We start from the raw sequence: 26212 nt of genomic DNA, 5'->3' as shown, positions 1-26212 counted from the left end.
TTTTGACGAATCGGTTTATAAAAAAGCGAGACTTGAATAAAGAGGTTGTCCTTGATTAATCGCCCTTCTCTCCTTAACCAAGTACTGTGGGAAAGGAATTTGGGGATATTTATTGTTAATTATTTGACTCAAACTTTATTCAACATGCAATGGATGGAGGAGGTGAAGAAAGATGGAAGAATGTGAAGAAGATTTAGACGGAGGGATATGAAGAATTAGGAGTAGAATGTACCCCCTCAACTCAAATGACGGAAAGACGGACTCATGCATGGACCTAAGACATGGTCATGGTGATATGTGCTCAAAGTGTGTGCTAAGACTAATGAGTGTAGATGGTGAGTTAAGACTCGTGTCATGACCATGTGGCTAGACTATGTGACCAAGACTCGATTAATGACTTGACAAGGTGTTATTGACAGCGAAAATTAACCGAATTAATTAGTAAACTCGTTAATTAGACATTAGGTGATGACTCGACAAATAATCCGAACTGTCGGCCAAGCGACAGAACTGGCGTCACAATATGGTGGTTGGCGCTAGACTTTTTAGTAAATGTCTGGCGCTACACACCATACAGTGGCGCTACAGCTCAGATTTTGGCACCAATTTTGGAACCTCGGTCTGGGACTGTTTTCGGTATTATTAGTCAACTGGGGTATGCCTAAAGTCGTACTAGGTCAATTCCGATTTAAAAGAAACTTTATTGACTCAAATTAATTAACTAATTAATTAATTAGGCAAAGTTCTTTAAGTCATTAATTATAATCTCAACACAAATCAACAAACGGTTAAGAGGAGCATGGAATATATATGCACAACAAATAATGCACAATTAGTCAAGTAGGCACAATATGATGCAATGAGTTCGCAACCTAACCATGGCTCTAGTTCTCTAAAGTTCGGGATATGGTTTAGTCAAATAGGGTCCATGGTTAATTGTTCAGATGCACCGCGTAGAAGCCTAACCGTGAAGGGTTAACGCGTGTGGATAGAACACCGCGAGTTTTTAGAAAAAACTCACTTCCATGGTTTGGTGAATTCAACATCTCAGATGTACCCTTTGTTGCCAGGAGCGTTCAATCAGGTAGATAGAGCATGAATTCCCAGTGGGTTATGTCCATATGTAGAACACATATGGGTTTCAGAAAAGTGAGAAAAAATTCAATCAGGAAGTAGGATCGAGCGAACAATACGAAAAACCCGTCGAAATTAGAACGCATATTTATGGCTCGGTATTGGGGGAAATTGGCGCCAGCAAACAGAGACTGGCGCCAACTTTTAACTGTAGCGCTTGGCGCTAATACTGGCGTCTGGTGCTACGGCTAAAAGTTTGGTGCCAAGCTCTGGCCCCTGACGCTACTTCCCACATGCCTCAGCAGCTTTCTGTGCTCAATAAAATCATCCAGTTTCACGCGGTGTTATTTCAGTCCTAGTTGTGAAAGACATTTCTCAAATTTCCTACGTGTAAAATCCTATGTTTTTGACTCATTACGGATGGTCTTTCCAATGAGAACCTTTTTATGCATATGCCACAATGTTAATCAAAATTACGCACATGAAATACTTAGAACTTTTCGAGTCTCATCCACTCATTCTAAATCATTGCCGAAACAAATTCAGGAATTAAAATAGAAATCCTCCCTAGTGGAGTCGCCAAAAAACTGTAGGGAATAGTTTCAAGCCTTTAAAATCCCACTAGCTTGAATCCCACTGTGATCATACACTAAAGTACGGTGGCGTCCAAAAGGGAAGAAGATAGAGCAAAAGAGTCGCCAACAAGTTTTTAAGGAACTTGTAAACCATCACGAGGTGAAGGTTACACCCCTTAACGATCCAAGAGATCGTCAACTCCATAAGGTCATGAACCAAAAAAGGGTTCGGGGATGAAGGTACAAATCCAACCTAAAAGAGATTGAACCTACCCTAATAATAGGCCTCTACTTTATTCTGCTCGTATTCATATGCGCTTTCTGACTAACATGCAATCAATAGGATTAACCCTAAACCTGTTTAATCTATGTTGGTTGAATTTAATGCACAAACAAACTATTATTGGCGATCACTTGAATCATAATCACAATTAACCTAACAAGATTATTAATTATCTTATTAAGCGTGGTTGCAAGTACAAATTCCCTTTAAACATGCAATAAAGGTGATCAAGCAATAAAATAAATAACATAATGCATATCAAGCAACATAATAAATAATCAATATCATGAATAATAATTATAATAATAATAATATCATCATAAATAAAATAATTATCATCAAAATAATAATAATAATAATAATAATAATAATAATAATAATAATGATAATATTCATAATAATAATATTCATAATCATAAATTATAACGATTATAATCATAATCATGTTCATGTTAATATTAAAGCATAATAAAAATAGCAAGATCCTAGGCATGATACTAACAAGATTAATAACAAACCCTAGCATGTCACTAATCAATAAAAATCAAATCTTTAACCCTAACATGATACTAACAATCATAAATATTAGGAAGAAAATAAAAGGCATCATAGCAATCATATTTAATATTAAAAATACCCTAGACATGATACTAGGAATATCATAATAACAATATAAACATGATGTCTACATCACAATATCAATAAAACCAATTAAAGTACTTACTTGGATGCCTCGTACCTCTTTCTAATAACAAAATACACACGTTAGTAACTTCAAGGAAAATAATAAATCAAAACAATTAAATTAAATAATTGAAAGAGAGATTTGGGACCAAACCCTCAGAAATTAAAACCTTTCACGTCTAGGGCGAAGGCAACTTCGAATATGGCTAGGTGTTTCTAGATCTTGCGAATGCGGAATTTTGTATTAAAAAGCAAAGAAGAAAGAATGCATGAATTAATGTTATTGAAAATTGATGAATGAATGATGTAAAAAAGAATTGAATATTGGTAATTGAAAAAAGTGATTGTTGATGATTGAAGAGAGTTTATGAAAACTTAAGAATAAAGAGAATCGGTGAACGATAGATGTCGATGATCCATGAAAACGGAGTTTTTGATACGATATTTATAGGGAAAATCATCCAAAAAAGATAATTTATCAAAACAGAGTCTGAAGATCGAAAAACTAACTTGGCGCCAGCCTTGGCTCATTGGCGCCAGGACCAGTGGCTAGCGCCAGGCGCCAATGCTGGCGTCTAGCGCCAATCCTGGTTCCAGGCGCCAAGGCCTGGGGTTGGACGCCAACTTGGATTTAAACGCGTTTTCGAAAATCTGATAAATTTCCCGTACTGGAAGATAAAATAATATAATTTCAGTCGAAAATGTTATTTGATCCAATTAAAACTCTGAAGAGTCCTAACTGAATTAAGAATGATAAAAGCCTTCTAGAATGTTCTAGAAGACCAAAACCATTCCTAATTACATTAGGAATGATAAATCATATTAGGCCCTCCCCTAGATCATTGGGCCGTACTTAAAGCTCAAATCGGGCCCAGTTTAGTAAATTGGCCATAAATTCCTCAATATTCATCGGAATTGGGCTTATAATATATCGTTGGAAAGGTCTTTTCAAGCCCCATCCAAATACACCATTTTTGGAACCATATCATGGACCAACCAAACTGGATTGGCTGTTTTCTTAAAATAAAGTTTTCAAAAACAGAGAGAAGAGAAAAGAAAAGATATTATAAAAACTTTCCGCAACACTAGACCTTTCCACACTTTCGTTTCATTCGATTATGATTCGACGTGAAAGGTACTCATCACTGGGTTTGGTTTTGGGGAGACATACTTGGGTGTCTACAGACATCTATTCGACTCGCCTTTAGGTGTGCTAGTTATCCAACCATCCCCTCACTTGAATGGGCGCAACAGCTAGCTAGGTCGTTTGCACGTACATATCGAAAGTGGGCAGATGGTTCTATTTTGCGGCCGAAAAACATTGGCAATTTTTATTAATGGCCTTAGCCAAAAGAAAAATATTACAAAACGTTTGACCTTGAGTTATGCCAATATAGATCTAAAAGGTATGACAAATAAAAAACATTTAAACATAATATTTTTTCAAAACAGCCGCATTCCAAACGTTCTTAACGGGACCCCCTGTAGAGTCATAAGTTGATAAGAGCCTTGCCGCATGGTCCCATATATCTGGTATGGCCCTTCCCAATTGGCCGTGAATTTACCATCAGCATTTCCCTTGCCTGTTGTCATTGTTCTACGCAAAACTAGATCTTCATCTTCCAGTGGTCTATAGTTGACGCGTTTATTGTAGGCCCAACCCATCCTATTTTTATATGCTGCCGATTTGATAGCGCGGTCGTTAGCCTCACCTCTGGTAGGAAGTCTAGTTGTTGCCGTAACAGTAGGTCATTTTGGTCCTCGCAGAGTCGCAGAAATGCTGAATTCGGAACGTTGGGAGACCTACTTCTGTAGGAATGACCGCCTCTGAGCCGAAAGCGAGATTGAAAGGTGACTCTCCTGTAGTTTCTTTTGTTGTCGTCTTGTTAGCCCATAATATTTCTGGCACCAGGCCTGCCCACAATCCCTTGGCATCTTCAATTTTTTTTCAAGGCGTTTAATATTTGCTTGTTAGCGGTCTCAACTCGACCGTTAAATAGGGGATGGCAGACTGCAGCATAGGCGAATTTAACTTTGTAAATGCTAAGAAAATTCTTAACTGGACTACAGTCGAATTGAGAGCCATGATCAAAGACCATTGCTATCGGCAAACCAAACCTGGTGAATATATTTTTCCAAATAAATTTTTTCACTTCATTTGCCGTATTCTTTGCTACTAGCTCAGCCTCGACCCACTTTATGAAGTAGTCTATCCCTTCTATCAGGAATTTGCGCCCTCTAGTGGCCGACGTAAAGGGACCGACAATATCCATTCCCCATTGTGCAAAGGGTATGGAGTTAAGGATAGGTGTCAGGTCGTTAGGCGGTTGATTTATGGTCGGCCCAAACTTCTGACACTTATCACAACTTTTTGCGTAAGCCAACGTATCTGCGTTCATTGTCGGCCAATAATAGCCTCTTTTCATCGCCTCTTATGACATTGATCAGCCACCCGAGTGATTTCCGCAATCGCCCTCGTGGATTCATATGTTGTTAAGCATCTGCGCAAAGGTAACAAGAAGCCTCTTTTGTACAACATGCCTCGAAACATAACAAACCAAACGCTATCTTTCTTGATCTTTTGCGCTTCGTTTTTATCAGTAGGAAGCACACTGTGCACTTTATGAGCCAGGATATCGTCGTACCATTCACGGTCTACCGCCACATAATTCACCTCTTTCTTCTTTTCTTCGTCTATGCTTCTATGACTTAAAATCTCGACCATTACCGTGCGTTCTAAGTCATTGAAGCTGGAACTCGCAAGATTTGCCAGTGCATCTGCTTGTGTGTTCTGGCAACGAGGAATTAAATTGATTTCAAAGTGATCAAGATTTGCCGTTAAGCTTTTGAGCTTAGCTAAATAGGCTATCATTGTCGGCTCACGGGCTTCGTATCCCCCACTGAATTGGCTAGCAACTAATTGTGAGTCCGTTGACAGCTCCACCCTCTTTGCCTCTGCCGCTATGCATAACTAGACCCCTGCCAGTGCTGCCTCGTACTCGGCCTTGTTGTTGGAAGCTTTGAATTTGAATTTTATCGCATACTCAAAGACATCTCCCTGTGGAGAGGTCATGATGATTCCGGCCCCTGACCCAGTTGAGGTTGCCGAGCCATCAACTGACACCTTCCCAGTACCGATATCATCTTCATCTTCAGTGTAAGAAGTTTCAACTATGAAGTCGGACAAGGCGTAAGCCTTTATTGACACTCTCGGTGTATAAATCAGCATGTATTCTAACAGTTCAACTGCCCATTTCAGCAAACGACCAGAAGTTTCCATTTTCTAAAGAGATTTTTCTAACGGTTGATTGGTCAGAATTTCGATTGTATGCACATCAAAGTATGGTCTCAGCTTTCTTGCCGCTATTATCACTGCATATGCAATTTTCTCCACTAGGGGGTATCTTCGTTCTGCAGCGTTTAGCACATGGCTTACAAAGTATATGGCCATCTGTGTTTTCTTTCGCTCCACTAATAGTACTGCTGCTACCGTCTTCAGGGAAGCCAAGATATAAAGCTGTAATGTTTCTCCTGTTTCCGATCTTGCTATTGTCGACAACAATCGGAGGTGATTCTTGACCGCTTCTAACGCTTTTACTTGTTCATTCCCCCAAACAAAAGTCTTGTTTTGGCGGAGGACAACAAAGAATGGTAACGCCTTATCTGTCGACTTACTGATAAACCTTGTTAATGCCGCCATTCGACCGATTAGCTTTTGTACATCTTTAATGGATTTCGGTTGTGGCAGGCTGAAGATGGATTTAATTCTGTCGGGATTCGCATCTATGCCTCTTTCGCTAACCATAAAGCCCAACAATTTTCCAGACTTGACTCCGAATACACACTTCTCAGGATTCAACTTCATTCGGTAGTGTCGAAGGATGTCAAAGCTTTCTTTTAAGTTTGCAACATGATCTGCAGCCAATCGGCTTTTTTCGATGGATTCGTCCACATATACCTCCACATTTCTTCCTTTCTGTCTGCAAAAACCTTATCTACCAACTTCTGGTAGGTCGCTCTTGCATTTCGCAGTCTGAAAGGTAGTGCTTTGTAGCAATAAACTCCAGCATCTGTTATAAACGCTGCTTTATTCCTATCTGGCTGATAGAGGACAACTTGGTGATATCCCGAGAAGGCATCCATAAAACTTAAGAGGGCATGGCCGGAAGTGGAGTCAACTAAGAGTTCTATTCTCGGTAGTGGATAACAGTCCTTAGGACAAGCTTTGTTCCAGTCCGTGAAATCGACGCACATTCTCCATTTTCCTGATGGTTTCTTGACCATGACTACGTTGGCTAGCCATTCCGGGTAAGTAAACGGTTCTATGAAACCTGCCGCTAGCAGTTTGTTAACTTCTGCTTGTATAGCTTCAATCTTTTCTATAGAAAAATTTCTTTTCTTCTGTCGTATCGGTCTAGCTTTCCTGTCCACATTTAGCTTGTGCACCATTACATCGGGGTGAATTCCCGGCATCTCATCAGTCGAAAAGGAAAATACATCGGCATTTTCCTACAGGAGCTCGATTAAGTGGCATTGCATCTCGGCGTCCATTTTGGATCCGATTTTTACTGTCCAAATCGACATCCCTGGCTACAACTCAACCTCAACTGTTTCTCCTCCTGGTAATGGTCTAGGTACCGTTACGGGCCTTGTATCAAAGTTTTCCATTGCCAGGTCGTGCATGGACGGAGACCGCTCCCTTTTTTTTTTTTTTATTCTGGCTCGTAAGACCTTGCCGACATGGTTGTTTTAGTGCTGTCACGTAACATTCTCTTGCCATGATTTGGCTTCCTCTGACACAATGTGTCTTGTCGTCGTTAGAGACATAAACCATTGTAAGGTGGTATGTCGAGACTACAGCCTGCGTATCATGAATTAGTGGTCTGCCGACAATGGCATTGTATGCTGACGGTACATCAACTATCAGGAATTCGGCCATAACATCTCGAGTCGTTGGACCGTCTCCAATTTAGACCGGTAAGTTTATGCTGCCCCAGGTCTAACCGTGGAACCATTAAAACCAATAACTAGGTATGGCACCGGTGTTAAGTACTTTCGGCCTATCATCATGGCATCGAACGCTTTTGCGAACAAAATATTTGCCGAGCTACCCCCGTCTACCAGTGCGCGCTTGATGTCGCACCCATTTATCACTAATATCAGTACCAACGGATCATCATGGGGAAAGACTATACCCCTTGTGTCGGCCTCCGAAAAAGATACGGAAGGGATAACGGCTGGTCGAGGTCGTTCATCCACTCCCAGAGCGTTTACTATGTGCTTATACCCCGACAAACTTTTCTTCGCACCACTGACAAAGCCTCCATGCACAGGCCCCCCGGTAATTACATAGATAGTAATTTTGCGTCCAGGTGGTGTAGTACCTTACCGATAAACCTTAGTGTGTGCCTGTCGGTAGCTGTCATCTTGCATTGACGAATCACCCTGTTTTCGATATTTTGTCTGTCTCGTCGGCGGGGGTTGTTGACGGCTTGTACCTGCTTGGGATTGATATTGAGATAGATGTCCTTTTCTAATGAGATCTTCAATATTCTCTTTCAACTGAATACATTCCTCAGTATAATAGACGACATCCTTATGGAACATGCAGTATTTCTTCACATCTCGACCCTTGGTTATCATTGGCGCCGGCCGATTCCAATCTTCCTTGTGTTAGTTAATCGAATATATAGCGACCCTGGGTGTGTTCAGCTGAGTGTAATTATTGTATCGCCCTAGGCCTCTGGCAGGCCTATTCGCTTTCTGTTGATTTTGCTGTTGCAGTCGGTTTATCCCACCGACATGTGTTTCAGGTGCTATATAAGTGCTTTGTCTTCGAGGTGGTTCCACCGATGCTATTTGGATGTTGGTTTTCAGGAGCTCTTCGCTCTTGATATATTCATGCGCCTTGCTGAATGCGGTACCGAGATTAGGGAAGGATTTTCGTGCCATGTACCTCTTGAAATCGCTGTCAGTCAAGCCGTTCATTAAGGCCATAACAGCTATTTCTTGCTGTAATTTTTGTATAGTGTTAGCTTCATTATTAAAACGCCGGATGAAGTCCCTTAAAGACTCATCTTTCCTTTGCTTAACCGCCATAAGCTCCTTTGACGTTCTTTGCCTCATGGCGTTACTTATGTATTGGCCCGTGAACAACTCAACCAAGTATCGAAGCAGTCTATAGACCCTTGTTCCAGATTAGAGAACCAATCCGATGCCGCTCCTGTCAACGTCGTGGGAAAAACCTTGCACCAGACGGCATCGGTGTTGGTATACATCAGCATGTGGCTCTCAAATGCCGCCACATATCTCTTAGGATCCCCCTTGTCGTCATACATGCATGACGACATTTTGATCTTTTCCGTTTGCTGGTCAAGGATTTCCTGAGTGAAGGGGGATATCCTTGTGTAGACACCCAAATGTGTCTCCCCAAAACCAAACCCAGTGATGAGTACCTTTCATGTCATTTGATTATCGAACAAAGCGAAATTGTGAAAAGTCTAGTAATAAGGATGTTTTTATTAAAATATCTCTTCTTTCTGTTTTTGAAAATATTTCTTTTCTTACCCTATTTATGAAAAACGTGCATTCCAGTTTAGTTTGGTCCATGATAAGGGTCTAATAATGGTGTAGTTGGATAGGGTTTGAAAAGATCTTTCCAACTATATGTTATAAGCCCAATTCCGATGAATAATGAGGAAGTTATGGCCAAAATACTAAACTGGGTTTACATGCGGCCCAATGATCTAGAGGAGGGCCTATTATTAATTATCATTCCTAAAGCTATTAGGATTGATTATAGTCTTCTAGAATACTATAGAAGGTTCTTTTAAATCCTAATGGAGTTAGGATTGATAATTATGTTTCAAAGAGTTTGAAATTGAATAAAACTACTCCTTTTTTGAATCCTTGTTTTGTACGAAGTGGAATATATTTAGATTTTATTTTCGTGCCTCATAATATTTATACAAATTTTATATGGTTGGATAGATCTTGAAATTATCTTTCCAATGATATATTATAATATTAAATCCGAGCTATAACGAAAAAGATATGAATGAGATATGAAACTCTATCCAAAACTGACATCCTTCCACTATTTCGGCCATATCTTTTTATCTACAAAAGATTTTAATCTGATTTTAATTGGGTTGGAAAGTATACTTCAAGATATTTCCAACGAAATATTATACGCCTTATTTGGACTTCCGGATCAAAAGATATGATAAAAAAAGCGCGTGAAACTGATTATTAGCGCCTAACGACAAGCATTAGCGCCTGGCGCTAACCTTCAGCGCCTGGTGCTAATGACCAGCGTCTGCCACTAATCGTGTTTTATTCTCGTTGAAATTCCGATTTGTTTTTTTATCCATCCGACTGATTTTCTCTATAAATAGCCTCTTAAAATTCTGTTTTCAATTATCAATTTTTCTCATCAATTTTCATCAATTCTTATTCTCTCTAATTCTCTTCTCTCTCTAAGCTTATTCTCTCTCTCTTTCTAAGCCAACTTTTTTACAAACACAATTCCTCATATATTAGCACTAGACATACCTAGCATAATTCGAAGTTGTCTTTGCCCTAGACGTGAAAGGTTTTAATTTCCGAGGGTTTGGTCCCAAATCTCTCTTTCAATTCTTTAATTTAATTGTTTGTTTTATTATTTTCCTTGAAGTTACTAACGTGTGTATTTTTTTATTAGAAAGAGGTACGAGGCATCCAAGTAAGTGCTTTAATTGTTTGCATTGTTATTATGAAATAGAAATCATGTCTAGGTTGTTATTTTGATTCCTAGTATCATGTTAGGATGTTTTTCTTAATTTCATGTTTAGAATGACAACAATAAGTTCCTAGTATCATGTTTAGGCTAAAGAATATAATGTCAATTATGATTTTTATGATGCCTTTTATTGTCTTTCCTAATAGCATGTTAGTATTATGTTAGGGCTAAAGCTTTGATTTTTATTGTTTAGTGACATGCTAGGGATTGTTATTAATCTTGTTAGTATCATGTCTAGGATCTTGCTATTAATATTATGCTTTAACATGATTATGATTGTGATTGTTATTATTTTTATAATTATGATTATGATTATTATTATGTTGCTTGATGCTTATTATTGTTATTGCTTGTTCACACCTTTTATGCATGTTTAAAGGGAATTGGTACTAGTAATCACGCTTAATAAGATAATTAATAATCTTGTTTAGGGTTAATTTGATTATAATTCAAGTGATCGCCAATAATAGATTTATTTGTGCATTAATATTCAACCAACATAGATTAAAAAAGTTTAGGGTTAAACCTATTGATTGTATGTTAGTCAGAAAGCGCACATGAATACGATCAGAATAAAGTAGAGGCCTATTATTAGGGCAGGTTCAATCTCTTTTAGGTTGGATTTGTAACTTCATCCCCGAACTACCAGTCATGGTTCCAGACCTAATAGAGTTGACGATCTTCTGGATCGTTAAGGGGTGTAACCTTCACCCCGTGAACGGTTTACAAGTTCCTAAAACTTGTTGGCGACTCTTTTGCTCTAGCTTCTTTCCCTTTGGACGCCACCGTACTTTAGTGTATGATCACAGTGGGGTTCAAGCTAGGGGTAATGCTTGAAATATTCCCTACACCTTGGCCTGACTATAGCTCGGCATATACGTCTTGGCGGCCCATTGCTGGCTTCTTGCCGGTAAGATCCTAAATCTCCCCTTTGCACAGTTTGAGTGGCCTGTTGCTCGGGCAGTGTCACTGCCGCGTTGGGTTGTGGTGCAACGGGTGGAGGCCGAGGTTGAGGTTGCGGCTCTGCCTGATTGAATTGACTTTCGAGGTTAATGACCACAGGTATTGTCGGCATATTCCTCCCTTCCCTTGTGGCCGTTATCTCAACCTCTTTTCTTTTTCGGGACATTGCTCGCATGACCCTAGCTGTTATCTCTAGCTCCTATGGAGTAAATTCTCCCAAGGGGTCTGGGGTAAGTGCTCGAATTCGTTCCAGTGTCATTGGTGTGTTTGTAGTGTCTTTGTGAAGAAGGTGAGTTTCGTCTTCCACTACAATCTCAGGCATACTGTTGATGATTTTATTGGCGTTGGCGTTCAGAATGCCGTTATCATAATTTCGGTTTTCAGTTTCCGGTGTTGGTTTCATTGTTTCCTTCCATGATTGTTAGAGGTCTTTTTGGACGATAGAAGTTATTAATATCCCCTCCTTCTAGCGCCAATTGTTCCGGGTGATTTCCGATATCGTGATGTATTGGGGTCGGTAAAGGTTTATCGTCCAAATCAATGCCTGCACAGTCAATACAGATTAGCTAGCTCGGGGGTTATCCGGGAATAACCACTCCGATGCTAAAGCTAGCAATCTGGGAAGAAGAAGGAATAAAAAGAGAGAGAGAGTTAGAGAGAGAAAGAAAGAGAGATTGTACCTTTATTATGAAAATATGCTTGAGTATATATAGGAAAATAACCAGGCTGGTGCAACCTCTTAGCGTAGGTGGCAAACCGACCTTGTAGGTAACAGGTGCCTACGTGGTCTAGAGCAGCTCTCCACGTGGCCGAAATGAAGGCCGTTATGGATATTGAGCGATCGCGATAATTATTAGGTTGCTATCGGCTAATTAATATCTTTATCGGCTCCCTCCCGTACAATTTGTACGGAGTATTATTATATACAGTACTAGGTATACATTTACAAATAATTTAAACCCCGTTTGAAGTATTTTAAAATTATACTTCACAAATTAATTCAATAGCATAGGTATACATTTACAAATAATTTAAACCCCGTTTGAAGTATTTTAAACTTATACTTCACAAATTAATTCAATAGCATAGGTATACATTTACAAATAATTTAAAGGAAAAATTAGAAAAAATAATCCCAACTTTCATCAATTTTGATAGAATAATCCCAACTTTGGATTATACTGGAATAATCCGAACTTTGGGGGTAGTTCTTTTTCTTCAATCCTAAACCGGTCAACAAAATTCAATGACCTGATATTAAGGTTATATGCCACGTGTCAAAATGCAATTGGTCCAAAAAAAGAAAAAAATTTTAAAAAACCAGGAAACCCTTATCCCCCCTTCCTGACCCCCGTAACCCCCACCACCACCATCACCACCTGCCACCGTCGACCGCATCAACCTCTCCCTTCCCCTGCCCCAACTGTGCACCTCTTTCACCCCAAACCCCAGGTGTCGGTGTCGTGACCCACCTCCACCCCCAATCCCCTCCTTTCTCGATTTGGTTTTCGGCCCTCCATAACCGGAAATTTCTTTAAACCCCCTCCATCCATTCGAAACACCCTCAAAACCCCTCCCCCACTCCCGAAAACCCCCAACAACCACCTCCTCACCGTCGAAAACCCTCTCCAACCATTCGAAACACCATCGAAACACCCTCAAAGCGAATTGGATGGAAGTTTTCAAAATGGGTAGTGGAGGGTTTTTATAGGTGGTTGCGTGGGGATTTCGGGGAGGGGACTGTGGCTAAGAGGAAGCGTCGGAGCGGTGAGTCTAGTTGTGGGGGAGGGACGAAGGTTCAGCGATCGGGTGGCTGGGCTATGGTGGTGGCGGGTTGCCGGAGTTGTTCTCAGGGTGGTTGGGGTTTTCGCAGGCTAGGTAATTTTTTTTTGTTTTTTTAAAAAATTTTTTTTTTATCCAATTACTGTACGACACGTGTCATTTTATAAAAAAAAAAAAAAAAAAAAAAACCCATTGAACCAGTAACCAGTATTTGGGATTGAAGAAAAAGAACTACCCCAAAAGTTCGGATTATTCCAGTATAATTCAAAGTTGGGATTATTCTACGAAAATTGATGAAAGTTGGGATTATTTTTTCTAATTTTTCCTAATTTAAACCCGTTTGAAGTATTTTAAAATTATATTTTGCAAATTAATTCAATAGTACAACATTTTAGATACAAATCATGCACACAATTATTTGTATAAATTGACAACAAATAAAAAAAAAATTTATAATTAATGCTCCGTACGTATATATACACAATATACACTACGTACGTACGTATGTCTTCGTACAAAACATCAAAATGTAAAAGGCATTATAGGACTAAACATTAGCATTCGATTCCATTTTATTTCATTCATTCATTTCTCTTATCCTCAACACCTCAACATCCCTATCAGACTCTCACTCTCCAAAACATGGAGAGAGGAGGCGAATATTCGTCGTCGTCACCATCATCGTACATGATCCCAAACATCGAAATGCCGCCGTATCTTCCACCATCAATGCTAGAAAAACGGGTAAACTGGGACGTATTCTTAAGCTTTCGAGGCGAAGACACACGTCACAACTTCACAACACTACTGCGTGACGCCCTCGAAAGCAAGGGCTTAAGACCCTTCATGGACGACAAAGGCATGGAGAAAGGTGATACTATAAAGCCTACCCTGGATGAAGCTATAGTGGACTCCGCTCTTGCGGTGGCCATTATATCTCCTAGGTACGCTGACTCACGGTGGTGTCTCGACGAGCTGTCGAGACTTTTCGAGTGTCGAAAACGGGTCATACCCGTTTTCTACGGAGTTGACCCGTCTGATGTTCGGAGGCAGCGAGGGGAGCTTGGTAAGGGGTTTGAGAAACTTATAAATGATGAAGCGAAGAAGATTAGTGAAGCTGAGATTGAGAAGTAGAGAAGTGCTTTGAAAGATGCCGGTAATATTTCTGGTTATACAGGCTATTCTCCAAGGTAATAATTAATTAATTAGAGGCAAAAGCTGACTGACATGGTATTAGATAAGCTAACTAATAATACATACTTCGTAAATTAAATTAAAATCAACCTTCATTACACCAATTGACGCTTGATTTTAGTATCTATTTCCAAATTACTGCTACTTTATTAAATTAAATATTTTCGTTAGCAGAATCCTTAATTAAATCTAATTAATTCGGTGTTTTGAATTTGAGTTGATTCATGTTCATAATACCAAACACATAAATTAATAATTTGAGTCGGCAGCACATTTGTATTGTCGTTTTTCGTCACTTGTTTATCATACCAAAGTGGCATATATTTATTACTCTATAGGCTATACTCTATAATGTCATATGTACGTAGCTAAGATATAAACTTATTGACTCTTCATTCTTAGTTCTCATTGAAAAAAAAAAAAACCTTATTGACTCCTTAAAACTTCATCCGTAAGGCAATTCTCTTAGCATAATCATCATATTAACGTCTACTCTTATTCACAACTAGTTGGGATTAATCAATACAATCTCATAAATCTTACGTAAATCATTATCTATATGGTATGTACAAGGTTTTCAGAATTCTGTACCTTAATTAAAATCGTCTAAAATACAGTAATGAGTTAACAATTATGGTATAATTTCAATTAGTTTAGTGTTAAATTTACATTTAACTTGTTTTACTGTCAGATAATTATTAAGTCTTTTTTTTTAAATGCTCAAACACATATGACTTGTAAGGCCTTGTTTGGTTGCACCAATTTTATGTAGGCACTCAAAATTTCCACTCGCATGATATTAATAGTGTTGGTTAACAAAAAAATTGCAAAATAGAGGAAATAGAAATTCCTAGCAATTCCAATTCAATTTCCCACATAACTTTGGGAATTCATTTACCCACCTCCCTTAAGGTCATTCAAATTTTATAGGAATTCAACGAAACAAACTAAATTAATTTCCTAGAAATTTGAGAAGGGAAATTTTTTTTCCATGAATTATAAATTACTATTTCCCATTATAACCAAAGGAGTATTATGCAATTATCGAGTTGTTTCATAGTGGTAGTAGTCTTTTGATGTGACTTGTGACAAGACTTCTATAATGCCAAATGAAAACTTGGTCCCACTCCGTATCTCTTTTTAAGTTGAGCATCTTGAATTATGCATTATTTTATTCCCAAAAAAAAACAAAATTATGCATTATTTGAAAAATAAATTATAAGTCTAAATAAGTACGAGTAATGCTTCCTCTATCTTATAATCATTGAGATCTTTATTAGATTTGTCTTAGTATATTTTGCTAGTATTTTTTATTTTTTTTTTTGAAATAAGTATATTTTGCTAGTATTTAATTTTTAATTTAATTTATATTTTTTACATGTATAAAAAAGCAGATATAAACATTTTAAAATGCATTTTAAAAACCTTAAAAAGTCAAATAGATAAAATGTACTTTCTCCGTTTTCTTTTACTTACAACACACCCTTTAGCGCGGTAATTAAGAAAGGTGGGTTTTACATGATATAATAAACTTTAAAATAGGATGAGTGGTTGTTAGGAGTGTAATTTAGTCGGCCATGTGTTTTAAATAACGGAAATAGTATAGTTTTTTCCTAAAGAAACTTTCCTTTTATAGTGTGTTGCAAGTATTGTGACATTTCCTTTTTAGAAAAGTGTTGCAAGTAAAATAAAACGGAGGAAGTACAATATATTTTTCCAAAAGAGTAAAAATAAGTAAAAGACGTATGTGAAATGTTAACATCTTGACATTAAAGAAAAAGAAAAAGAAATTAGTCTCTTTCAATCTGTTATCATCCCTTTTGGGTCAAAATATGAAATTTTTTTCTAACTCCTTGGAAAAAATTGAAATATGTAAACGCTTTTGGTATATGAAGTATTTCCTAAAATCTTATACGAGTACTCCATAGTTTGTCAAAATATATCTTTTGACTAATACGAGTAAGAAAATGGGAATATCTCGAGTAACATTTAATTTTTTAATTTTCTTTTTGGTAATGTTATATCATTGAAATATCAAATATAATTGGAGTAAGGGTTTGTTTACTTCATCTTAATTTCAATTCATTTCACTTCAATTCAGCTCCAATTAGTTATGTTCAGTTCCTAATTTTCTTCTCTCATAAAATATTCAGTTTAGCTCCAATCAATTCACTTTAGCTCAAATCAGTTAAGTTTAGATAAATTCAGTAAATCAGAGCAAACCCTAACTACGGACTTACGGAACATTTAATTAAACTCTTTAAATCTTTAAATCTTTAACCATGATTAGATTTTTAACATTTAAAAAAAAATAAAAATAAACCACCCCCTCAACCACCAACCAGCCAGCCGCCGACACGCCCAGCCCCCCCATTTCGTACTCTCCAGTGACTCCTCCAACAAATCTATGGTTGATTTCGACGATTTCTCAGGTTCAATCGATGTCTCGATTTCTTTGTATTCCCAATCTATTTAAGCTTCAATTTTAATTGCTTTTGCTGCTTTCCATAACCCTTGAAACCATGGCTTTTCAAGTTTTCATCGTCGTTTATCGGCAGGTAGAACTTCGCCGAAATTAGATTACAAGCTTGTCAAAGAAGCTAGCATGGTCTTGAACTCTTGACTAAGTTTCCGGTGACCTCTGCGACGGTGGAGTCGTCGGCGGCGATAATAAGGTTGAATACAAATCGGTGTAAGAGGGAGTTTTTTGTTTTTAGGGGAGTGGGGAGGGGACGGGTTTAATTTTTAAGAAAATCATTTATAATTTAATCTTAAAAAATAAAAATTGTTAAAATTTAATAAAAAAATTTGTTATTTATATTCGTGTCATTCAACAAAAATTAAATATTCTTTCAAAAAAAAAAAAAAAAAAAAAATTTTAAGATTTGTATCAGGGAAATAATGCGGTTTGGGATAATCGTCCGAGCCTAAAACTAGTTACTATACTTAAATTTTTTTTTTTTAAAAAATATAGTGTAAGAGTGCATACTATTCTTGCTTAACTACAATGATACTTTTCATGTTTATATCTGAAATATTTTGAATGGTTTAGCATTTTAATATTGTTGGATAAAGATCAATGCCTATATTTTGTGATTTTTTCTACCCTTTACCTCTATTAATATATGGTCATCTAATTTTGAATTTTGTAGTGGAAGTTATAACCAAGAATATAAAACAAAAATATGGCCCCCTTATTATTTTATTTTTCTTCTATCAATCTGTCATGTTATTTGCAAATATAATTTTTTTGTTTACGCAACAAATAACCAAGAATATTACACTTTGTTTGTTTGTGTTTTTTTTTTTTGAAAGACACTTCGTTATTTGGGATTAAGGCTTTGATTGATTGATTGATTGAAAGACACTTCGTTAGTTTAGATTTAAAGAAATGGAAGGAAAAGAAGAGAAGAGAAAGAGAGGGGGACACATTCTCTTCTTTGAAGGAAGGGGGAAGGAAGGGGAAGGAGAGGGATCTATTTGAAGGAAGGGGGAAGGATTGGGGGAAGGAAGGGGAAGGAGAGGGATCTATTTTCCCTCTCTCTTTAATAAGCAAAATTCCTCCAAAATTGGAGAGATTTGGAGAGAGAATGGAGATCACCTTCTCCTCCCTTTCTTTTCCCTTACCTTCCTCCTTTTTTCCTCACCTTCCTTTCCTTCTTTCTTTGCTATCCAAACAAAGCTTAGTTCATAACCCTTGGTAGCTCTTTATACAACGCCTCCCTTCAATTCCTTAATGTTCCTACTAACAAAATTTAATTTCAAATGCAATGGCAGTGATGAAAGTGAGGATGTTATACAACGTATAGCTCTACAAGTCTGGAGTGAGTTAAAGAACACTCCAGAGTATGTGGTGAAACTTGCAGTTGGGTTGGATTCTCGTGTTGACAAAGTGATTGAAACTTTAGATCTTCGCTCACCGGGTGTTCGGTTTTTGGGAATCCATGGAACGCCAGGAATAGGCAAAACAACATTGGCTAAGGCTGTCTTCAATAAACTTGTCGTAAAGTTTAAGCATCGCTGCTATGTTTCCAATGTTAGAGAACAACTATGTACTAAAGAGGGTCTTATGGGTGTTCAAGACAAACTCATAAGTGATCTTTCCTTAAAAAGAATGTTACCTGTGAAAGAAGACGATGTTGTGAATAGACAAAAGATCAAGATGATTGTTAATGAGAACCGACTCCTGGTTGTGTTGGATGATGTCTCTGAAGCAGGCCAGCTTGAAAAACTTGGCATTGTAAGAGAATGGTTTGTAGACGGGAGCAGGATAATCGTTACAAGTAGAAATGTGAACGCGTTACATGATTTTGCTCTTAATGATCGTGAACTATATGAAGCAGAGAAGCTTGATCCAGGGGAATCACTTGAACTTTTTAGCATACATGCTTTAGGAAGAATGGATCCTACACAAGAGTTTCGAGATGTTTCTGAGAGGATTGTTTCTCTAACGGGTGGACTTCCTTTGGCGTTAGAGGTGTTTGGTTCTTCCTTGGTTAAGAAGACAAAAAAGGAGTGGGAGGATGCTTTAATGAAATTAAAAACATTTCGACCATCTAATCTTCAGCAGGTGTTGAAATTCAGCTATGATGGGCTAGATAACCAAGAGAAAACCGTATTTCTTGACCTTTCGTGTTTATTAATTCAAATGAACCTAAAACGAGAGGATGTTGTAGACATTTTAGAAGGTTGTGGCTTAAGGGCCGAGTTAGCTATAGGTAGCCTTGTCACAAAATCACTCCTGAAGATAAAAAAAGACAGCTATAAGGAGCTGTGGATGCATGATCAAATTCGGGACATGGGAAGGCAAATAGTCATAGAGGAAAGCTTTCAAAGTACTGGAAAGCGTAGCAGACTGTGGGACTATGAGGAGATAATGCATGTCTTGCGCCATGAAAATGTATATTCTCTCTTTTTAAATTGACATTGAGTAATAGTTTAACAAAATGCAAAATAAATTGTGCATCAGATTAGTTGTTTAGTTTTTTTTCAATGAATCAATGATGCATCACAGGTACTGAGTACTGAGTTTCAAAATATTTCAATGATACTGAGTACTGAGTTTCACTCTTGATCATGGTGTTTCAGAGACATATATACTTAAATTTGTGCAATATGATGTATCACAGGTAACAGATGCAGTACGGGGAATTGTTCTGGACATAGAAAAGCCTCCTCTAGACTCCCTTGATGAAAAGAGTTATTGGAACAACTTCAAAAGGAATCCTGGTATCAGTACTTTTGTCAGGTACGTCAAAGAAAAATTCAAGGGACTAATTTCACTGCATCTAACAGATGAGGATCAAAAACCTGCTCTTCAAACAATTTGGTTTAAGAAGATGGTACATCTGAAACTGCTTCAAATAAATCACGCAAACTTGCAAGGAAACTTCAAATATATGTCCTCCGAGTTAAGGTGGCTGCAATGGAAAGGATACCCTCAAAAGACTTTTCCTGCTACTATGCCAGAGCAAATTCGTGTGCTTGATCTTTCGGAAAGCAGAATAGAACATTTGTGGTACTCAGATCAGGCATGTTGGGGTTTCAATTTCAACAAGGTAAATGTCACACTGAAGTGTTGAATGCTGACATAACTCATAGTAGAGTACCTCACCTTAAGTTTGGAGCTTTCTCTCTTACCATAAAATCTTTATTCTGTTGTAAATTTAGAATATTCTTGGCTTGGCTTTCAGGTGGTTGGGAACTTGGTGGTGATAAATCTCTATGGTTGCTCTTGCCTTAAAGCTCTTCCTGACATGTCTGGACATCGACATTTGAAAAAGCTTACACTTGAGCTTTGTATGGGACTGACTAAAATTCATGAGTCAATCGGAAATATGAGCTCTCTTGCTCACTTGAATCTAAGAAGATGCTCAAATTTGGTTGATTTTCCAAGAGATGTGACGGGGATGAAAGGTCTCAGGGATCTGCTTCTATCTGAATGCAGAAAGTTCACAGGACTTCCCCATGATGTTCGTAGCATGACATCGTTGATCCAACTACATCTCGATAACACAGCAATTTCTGAGTTGCCTGAATATTTATTTCACCTTACACAGCTTGAAGATCTTAGTCTACAAAGTTGCTACCAGATAACAAGGCTGCCTGAAGAGATAGGGTCTCTTATCTCTCTGAAAAAGTTTTCACTTTCTCATACTAATCTTAAAGAGTTACCTGTATCTATTGGATCCATGACAAGCCTCGAGGAATTAAGTTTGTATTCCTGTTCCTCGCTTACAGCCCTTCCTGAATCAGTGGGAAGGCTCAAATCTTTGACTGAGTTGCACCTTAATTCTACTTCAATCCAGGAACTTCCTTCATCCATTTGTGCACTATCCTGTCTGAAAGTCTTATCACTTGAAAGCTGTCATTCTCTTGTCAAGCTGCCTGATTCAGTAGCAGGATTAGCTTCTATTGTCGATCTCAAACTAACTAATACACCGATTAAATCACTGCCAGATGATATTGGTTGCTTAAAATTTATTGAGAAGCTTCAGATGACTGGTTGTAGTTTCCTTGAAAAACTACCAGAATCAATCGGCAAAATGTCAAATCTTACCATGCTCACTGTTGTAGGCGCCGATTTAATACAGCTGCCAGAGTCCATAGGGGAGTTGGAGAATCTTACATGGTTAAACTTGAATAATTGTCAAAAGCTATGCAGCCTACCCGAGTCTATCGGATCATTGGGGTCCTTGTGTGTATTTATGATGGAGGAAACTGCTGTGACAAGTTTGCCGGAAAGCTTTGGGTTGCTTGGTGACTTAAGGGTATTGAAAATGAAGAAGTCTTCCAATAAACTCGCAAGGCTTAGTGAACTTCCTGCTTCTTTCTGCAAGCTTTCCAATTTGGAAGAATTTGATGCTCGAACTTGTGGAATTTGTGGTCAGATAAGTAATGATTTTAACAAGTTATCCAAGCTGGAGATTTTGAATCTTGGATACAATGATTTTCACAGCCTTCCTGTGACACTGGAGGGCCTTAGTTCTTTACAGAAGCTATTGCTGCGCTACTGTACAGAGCTGAGGTCCCTTCCTCAACTTCCATCAACTTTGGTAGAACTAAACGCGGCTGATTGTTATGAACTAATGTGTATAAGTGACCTCTCAAATCTTGAAAGATTACAAGAACTACAGCTTGCAAACTGCAACAAAGTTATTGATGTTCCAGGTCTTGAATGCTTGAAGTCTTTGAGAAGGTTGTTTATGGGGGGTTGTAACAAAGCAATCAAATCATCTGTCCGGAGAAGACTACGCAAGGTATCAGTACCCTTTCTTTATCAAGTTGCATTTTTCAATCAGATTAATTAGAGTTTTCAGTCATTTGTCACTAACAGTCGTCTAAGACAACAACCTGTGGATTCTGAATCGTTAAAGAAGTAAAGCGAGTTGCTGCTAATATTGTATCGTGTTTTTCTGCAGGAAACTTTGAGGAATTTGAACAATCTGAGTGTTCCGGGAAGTGAAATTCCTGACTGGTTTTCTCAGACGGCTGTCACTTTTGCAGCTCATCCAAACCTTGCAATAAAAAATGTGATTGTCGCTCTTGTAGTGTCTGTGGATCCTAGAGTATTAGATGAGATACGAGTTCATCAGTATCCTGGCATCACTGATATTCAGGCTTGTATATTCAGACTCGGAGAACCCATTTTCCGTACTACACTATACTTAATGGGAGTTCCACGCACGCAGGAAGATCAGCTCTATCTGTGCAGATTCAAGGCATATAATCCTTTGGTTTCTTTGTTAAAAGGAGGAGATATAATAAAGGGAGAGTGGAGGAGAGGAACTGTCACCGGAATTGAGATCAAAAAGTGGGGAATTCATCTAGTTTTTGAAAATGATGATGATTTTGATGGTGATGAGGACTCGTTGTCAGTAGTCAAAAGCCATCAATCTGTATCCCAGAGGCTACTGAACTTTTTTCGCTCCATGGATCAATGATGTCAAAAGTTCTGGAGCAGCTGTAACTTTTAAATCATGGATGGTGGTAGAATGAGTATGTTTTCAGTATGATGTGAGCTTGAAGGTTTATATACATGATTATTTCTAGATTATATAAGATAATATTGCGATGAAACATGACCGAGTAGTTCTTTAACGGTTGATTTTCATGGAAGGTTGTGCATGATTTAGTAGTGTTACGCTTCTCATTCTATGATCTTCCAGCAGTACTGCTTATTTGACGCGACCTTCACTGAAAGTGTTACTATGGAGTATGGAGTGCTAATGATATTCCAATCTGGTTTATGATCAGGCTAGTATTTTGGTATCTCTCATAATATTCACAATAAATGTTTTGCAGAATTATACTTACAAACTGCTCAATAGTCCATAGATCAATTGAAAAATTACCATGACTTGTTCATAACTTATTCATAAATATAGTAACTACTAAACACTTGATAAAGCGAGTTTTAAACAGTCCTAAATTGCGAACTAAGGAAGCAAGAACTTATGGGCTAGAAATTATGGCAATCTCAGTTTTCACCATCCCAAAGCTCCTCAATTGTATATATAGGACCTAAAGGTGAAGTGTAATCTAGTCCATCACATGTCCTGCCTTGTGGGATACGACGAATCTTCTCATGGTCATCTGAGCTCAGTTCAAACTCGAAAATTTCAAGGTTCTGTTTCATCCTGTCTTTATTGAAGCTCTTCACGACGACTGTAATGCCAAGCTCATATGCCCACCTCAGTGCAACCTACAAACAATAACTTGTTAGGGGACTTCTGAGTATAAAGGACTAAATAAGATGTTATAAGAGAGCCTAACTACTCCAATGTATGATGATTTGAAGAAAAGTACCTGAGCAACACTCTTTCCAAAGCCTTTGCTATGTCTTTGAGTATATCGGATCCCATTACTCCGTTGTGCCCTCCAAGAGGGCCACCCAACGGCGAGTATGCTGTTACTATTATTCCTTTCTCCTTGCAGAAGTCTATTAGTTCCTTTTGTTGCCATGTAGGGTTAACTTCCACCTTTACAAATATTTTGACAGTATAACATTGTTATATTGATCTTATATATGAAGCAATCTTTAAATAGTTTTAGCTATAAATCTGAGTATTTGTGAATTGTGATAATGTTATATGTATTCAAAGTAAACCCGAATCACATTACATTTATGAAGCAAGTAGGCTAATGGCTTTGTAACACAAATGCGAGCAATTATTTTGGGACAGTGGGAGTATCACATTGTACGAAGTATAAGAGGACTCACCTGATTGACTGCAGGTGGTATGGTTGCAGTTGCCATAAGCTGTTTAAGCTTCTTTTTTGTAAAATTGCTAACGCCAATGGCTTTGGCGAGGCCAAGTCGTTGGCACTCTTCCATGGCAGTCCACACACCCTTGATGTCAAGAGGAAGGAACTCTTCCTTCTTAATGGGATAGGCAGGTGGTCCTGGCTTGGTGCTTACAGGCCAATGTATAAGGTATAGATCCAAGTAGTCCAACTTCATGTTCCTGTATAAAGGATAGAAACAATAATGTAAGCTACCTTTATTTGTTGGAAAATTAAGGCTATTTCAAGATAATTTAAGGCTAGGTTTTACTGATTTTGTATTCCAACAATAATATGAAGTAGTTACTGGTTTGATTTTTCCAGAATGTATCCTAATTTTTGGCCTAATTCTTCTTCTGATGATCGATTCAACCTCTGATCAAAAAGATATACCTTGGTTATATTTCAACATATACTATTTCAAGATTTTTTTTTGAATGTATACTATTTCAGGATCAATTAAGGCTAGGTTATACTAATGTTGTATTCCCTCCCATCCAAAATGAATTACTCAGTTAAAATTATTTGTTCATTACATGACATTTCAGTAAGTAAATAAAAAAATTTATTTAGTCTTGTGGGGCCCGCTTTTAAGGAAAAAGTTTTTGATTTATTTACGAGAAAGTCATGTGATTGATCTCAAAGATCAACTTGTATTTTAAAACTAGTCTGATTTGTCATAGGTGGATCTAGGGGGGCCTACCCGGGCCTTGGCCCCCCTATGCCCAGATTTTGATACATATAAATAAAAAAATTTGGGTAAAATGTATAAGTTTTGTAATTGATTAGTTACTTAATGTATAGATATGGAAGGTCAAAGATTCAATTTCCCTTGTTTGCACTTTTTTTTTCCCTTGTGGTGGCTTTATTAATTGAAATACTTTATAACTTCGGCCCGGTCTATAAGTAAATTCTGGTTCCGCCCTTGTGATCCGTCTCTTTTAACATAAATGTTAAATCAATCTAAGGGCCTGTTCCGATTGACTGAACTCAGCTGAACTGAACTGAACTGAACTGAATTGAACTGAACTGACTGAACTGAGCTGAACTAAGCTGAACTGAACTGAACTGAACTTATTAATTAGTGATTTTTAACTACGGATTAGTGATCTTTGATTATTTATTGATTATTTATTACTATACATATGTGTATATACAAATGTACATATTATTATTATTATTATTATTATTATTATTATTATTATTATTATTATTAATTATTGATGATTATTATTATTATTATTATTTATTGATTATTATTATTAGTATTATTATTATTATTATTATTATTATTATTATTATTATTATTATTATTATTATTATTATTTGTTGATGATTATTATTATTATTTATTGGTTATTATTATTAGTATTATTATTTCAATTATTATTATTATTATTATTATTATTATTATTATTATTATTACTTATTGATTATTATTATTATTGTTGTTGTTGTTGTTGTTGTTGTTGTTGTTGTTGTTGTTGTTGTTGTTGTTGTTGTTGTTGTTGTTGTTGTTGTTGTCGTCGTCATTGTAATAAGAGCTTAAAAGAATGAAATTTGGCTTTATATCATTAGCAATATCATTAGACATAAATTAAGAGCTGAACTGAATTGAACTGAACTGAAATGAGCTGAACTGAACTGAACTGAACAGAACTGAATTTCAACGGAAGAGAACAGTCCCTAAGGGAAGATAATCACATAATTTCAACCTAATTCCTTAGGAAGTTAGAATGAACTTTAATCATATGTGTTCTATAGGGACGACAAATTTAATCTATCATACAATAATTTATTGGAAAAAACAATTGTTTGAAGTATAAGGAACAACTTACTGTAGGCTAGTTTTGAGAGCAGGAACAACAAGGTTAGGATGTCCATCACTAACCCACAACTTAGAAGTGATAAAGAGGTCCTCTCTTGACTTAACCATCCCACGTTTAAGCACCTCAGAAATGCCCTCCCCTAGAGCCTTTTCAGTGAAATAGATGGTAGCCGTGTCAAAGTGCCAGTAGCCTACTTCCACCGCGTCTAACACGACATCTTTTGTTACTTCATCGGGTACCGGAGGGTTCGGGGCCATGCCTAGATCCAAAACAGGCATTGACACTCCACCATGACTTAGCTGAATTGTTGGATTTTTTGGTGAAGTTGCCTCACTTGCCATGTTTTTTTCTTCCCTACTCTAAATTTCCCCTGTTTTTTTGTTTAGTGTTGTAGTCTTAGTAGCTAGTAAGCTGAGTGTAGTGTCTTTATTATTGATGATCATAAGTTTGTGGGGTAATTGGGTACAAGTACCTTTTTCTTTGGGTTGTATTTTGTGGGAGCCAAGTGCCACGTTAATGTTGGAGTGAAATTGAAAGTGATTTGTTAGATTTGCTGATTTGATATTTATGTAATTGTTGCTAAAATGTGAGAGTAACAGAGTACACATGTAGCATTTTAATTTGAACTCGTGCATGTACAACTTTCAATTGATCAATTGATGTTGCCAATTTCATGCTCATATGTTTGATCTTTTAGTCATGGTTGGTTGAGTCTAGACCACAATCATATTCAAAAGTAGATTAGAACAACAATATTGTATAT

General features: G+C 37.4%; 1 protein-coding gene and 2 pseudogenes across 3 annotated transcripts; 1 reads left to right on the top strand and 2 right to left on the bottom strand.

Annotated features, from left to right (window-relative positions):
- Positions 1 to 5038: 5038 nt before the first annotated feature.
- Positions 5039 to 5488, bottom strand: LOC145628243 (uncharacterized). Its single transcript, XM_081680544.1, has one exon. The coding sequence runs from the start codon at positions 5486 to 5488 to the stop codon at positions 5039 to 5041; it is 450 nt and encodes a 149-aa protein (XP_081536670.1).
- An 8131-nt stretch (positions 5489 to 13619) lies between these two features.
- LOC145642025 (uncharacterized) lies at positions 13620 to 22680 on the top strand (annotated as a pseudogene). Its single transcript, XR_014115613.1, has 5 exons — positions 13620 to 14331; positions 18113 to 19235; positions 19465 to 19893; positions 20029 to 21594; positions 21757 to 22680. The product of XR_014115613.1 is annotated as an uncharacterized LOC145642025 (transcript).
- A 134-nt stretch (positions 22681 to 22814) lies between these two features.
- Positions 22815 to 25797, bottom strand: LOC145628225 (non-functional NADPH-dependent codeinone reductase 2-like; annotated as a pseudogene). The gene is made up of 4 exons (XR_014111419.1): positions 25459 to 25797; positions 23559 to 23802; positions 23144 to 23316; positions 22815 to 23039 (listed from the first exon to the last, which is right to left on the bottom strand). The product of XR_014111419.1 is annotated as a non-functional NADPH-dependent codeinone reductase 2-like (transcript).
- Positions 25798 to 26212: the final 415 nt, after the last annotated feature.

Source organism: Chenopodium album, chromosome 1, assembly GCF_948465745.1.
Source record: "Chenopodium album chromosome 1, dcCheAlbu1.1, whole genome shotgun sequence".
NCBI lineage: Eukaryota > Viridiplantae > Streptophyta > Magnoliopsida > Caryophyllales > Amaranthaceae > Chenopodium > Chenopodium album.
The sequence above is the reverse complement of the archived record's forward strand: the minus strand, read 5'-3'. Positions and strand labels throughout refer to the sequence as shown.

Coding starts and splice junctions, on each gene's coding strand:
- LOC145628243 (XM_081680544.1), bottom strand. CDS start 5,488: ATGATAGCCTATTTAGCTAAGCTCAAAAGCTTAACGGCAAATCTTGAT.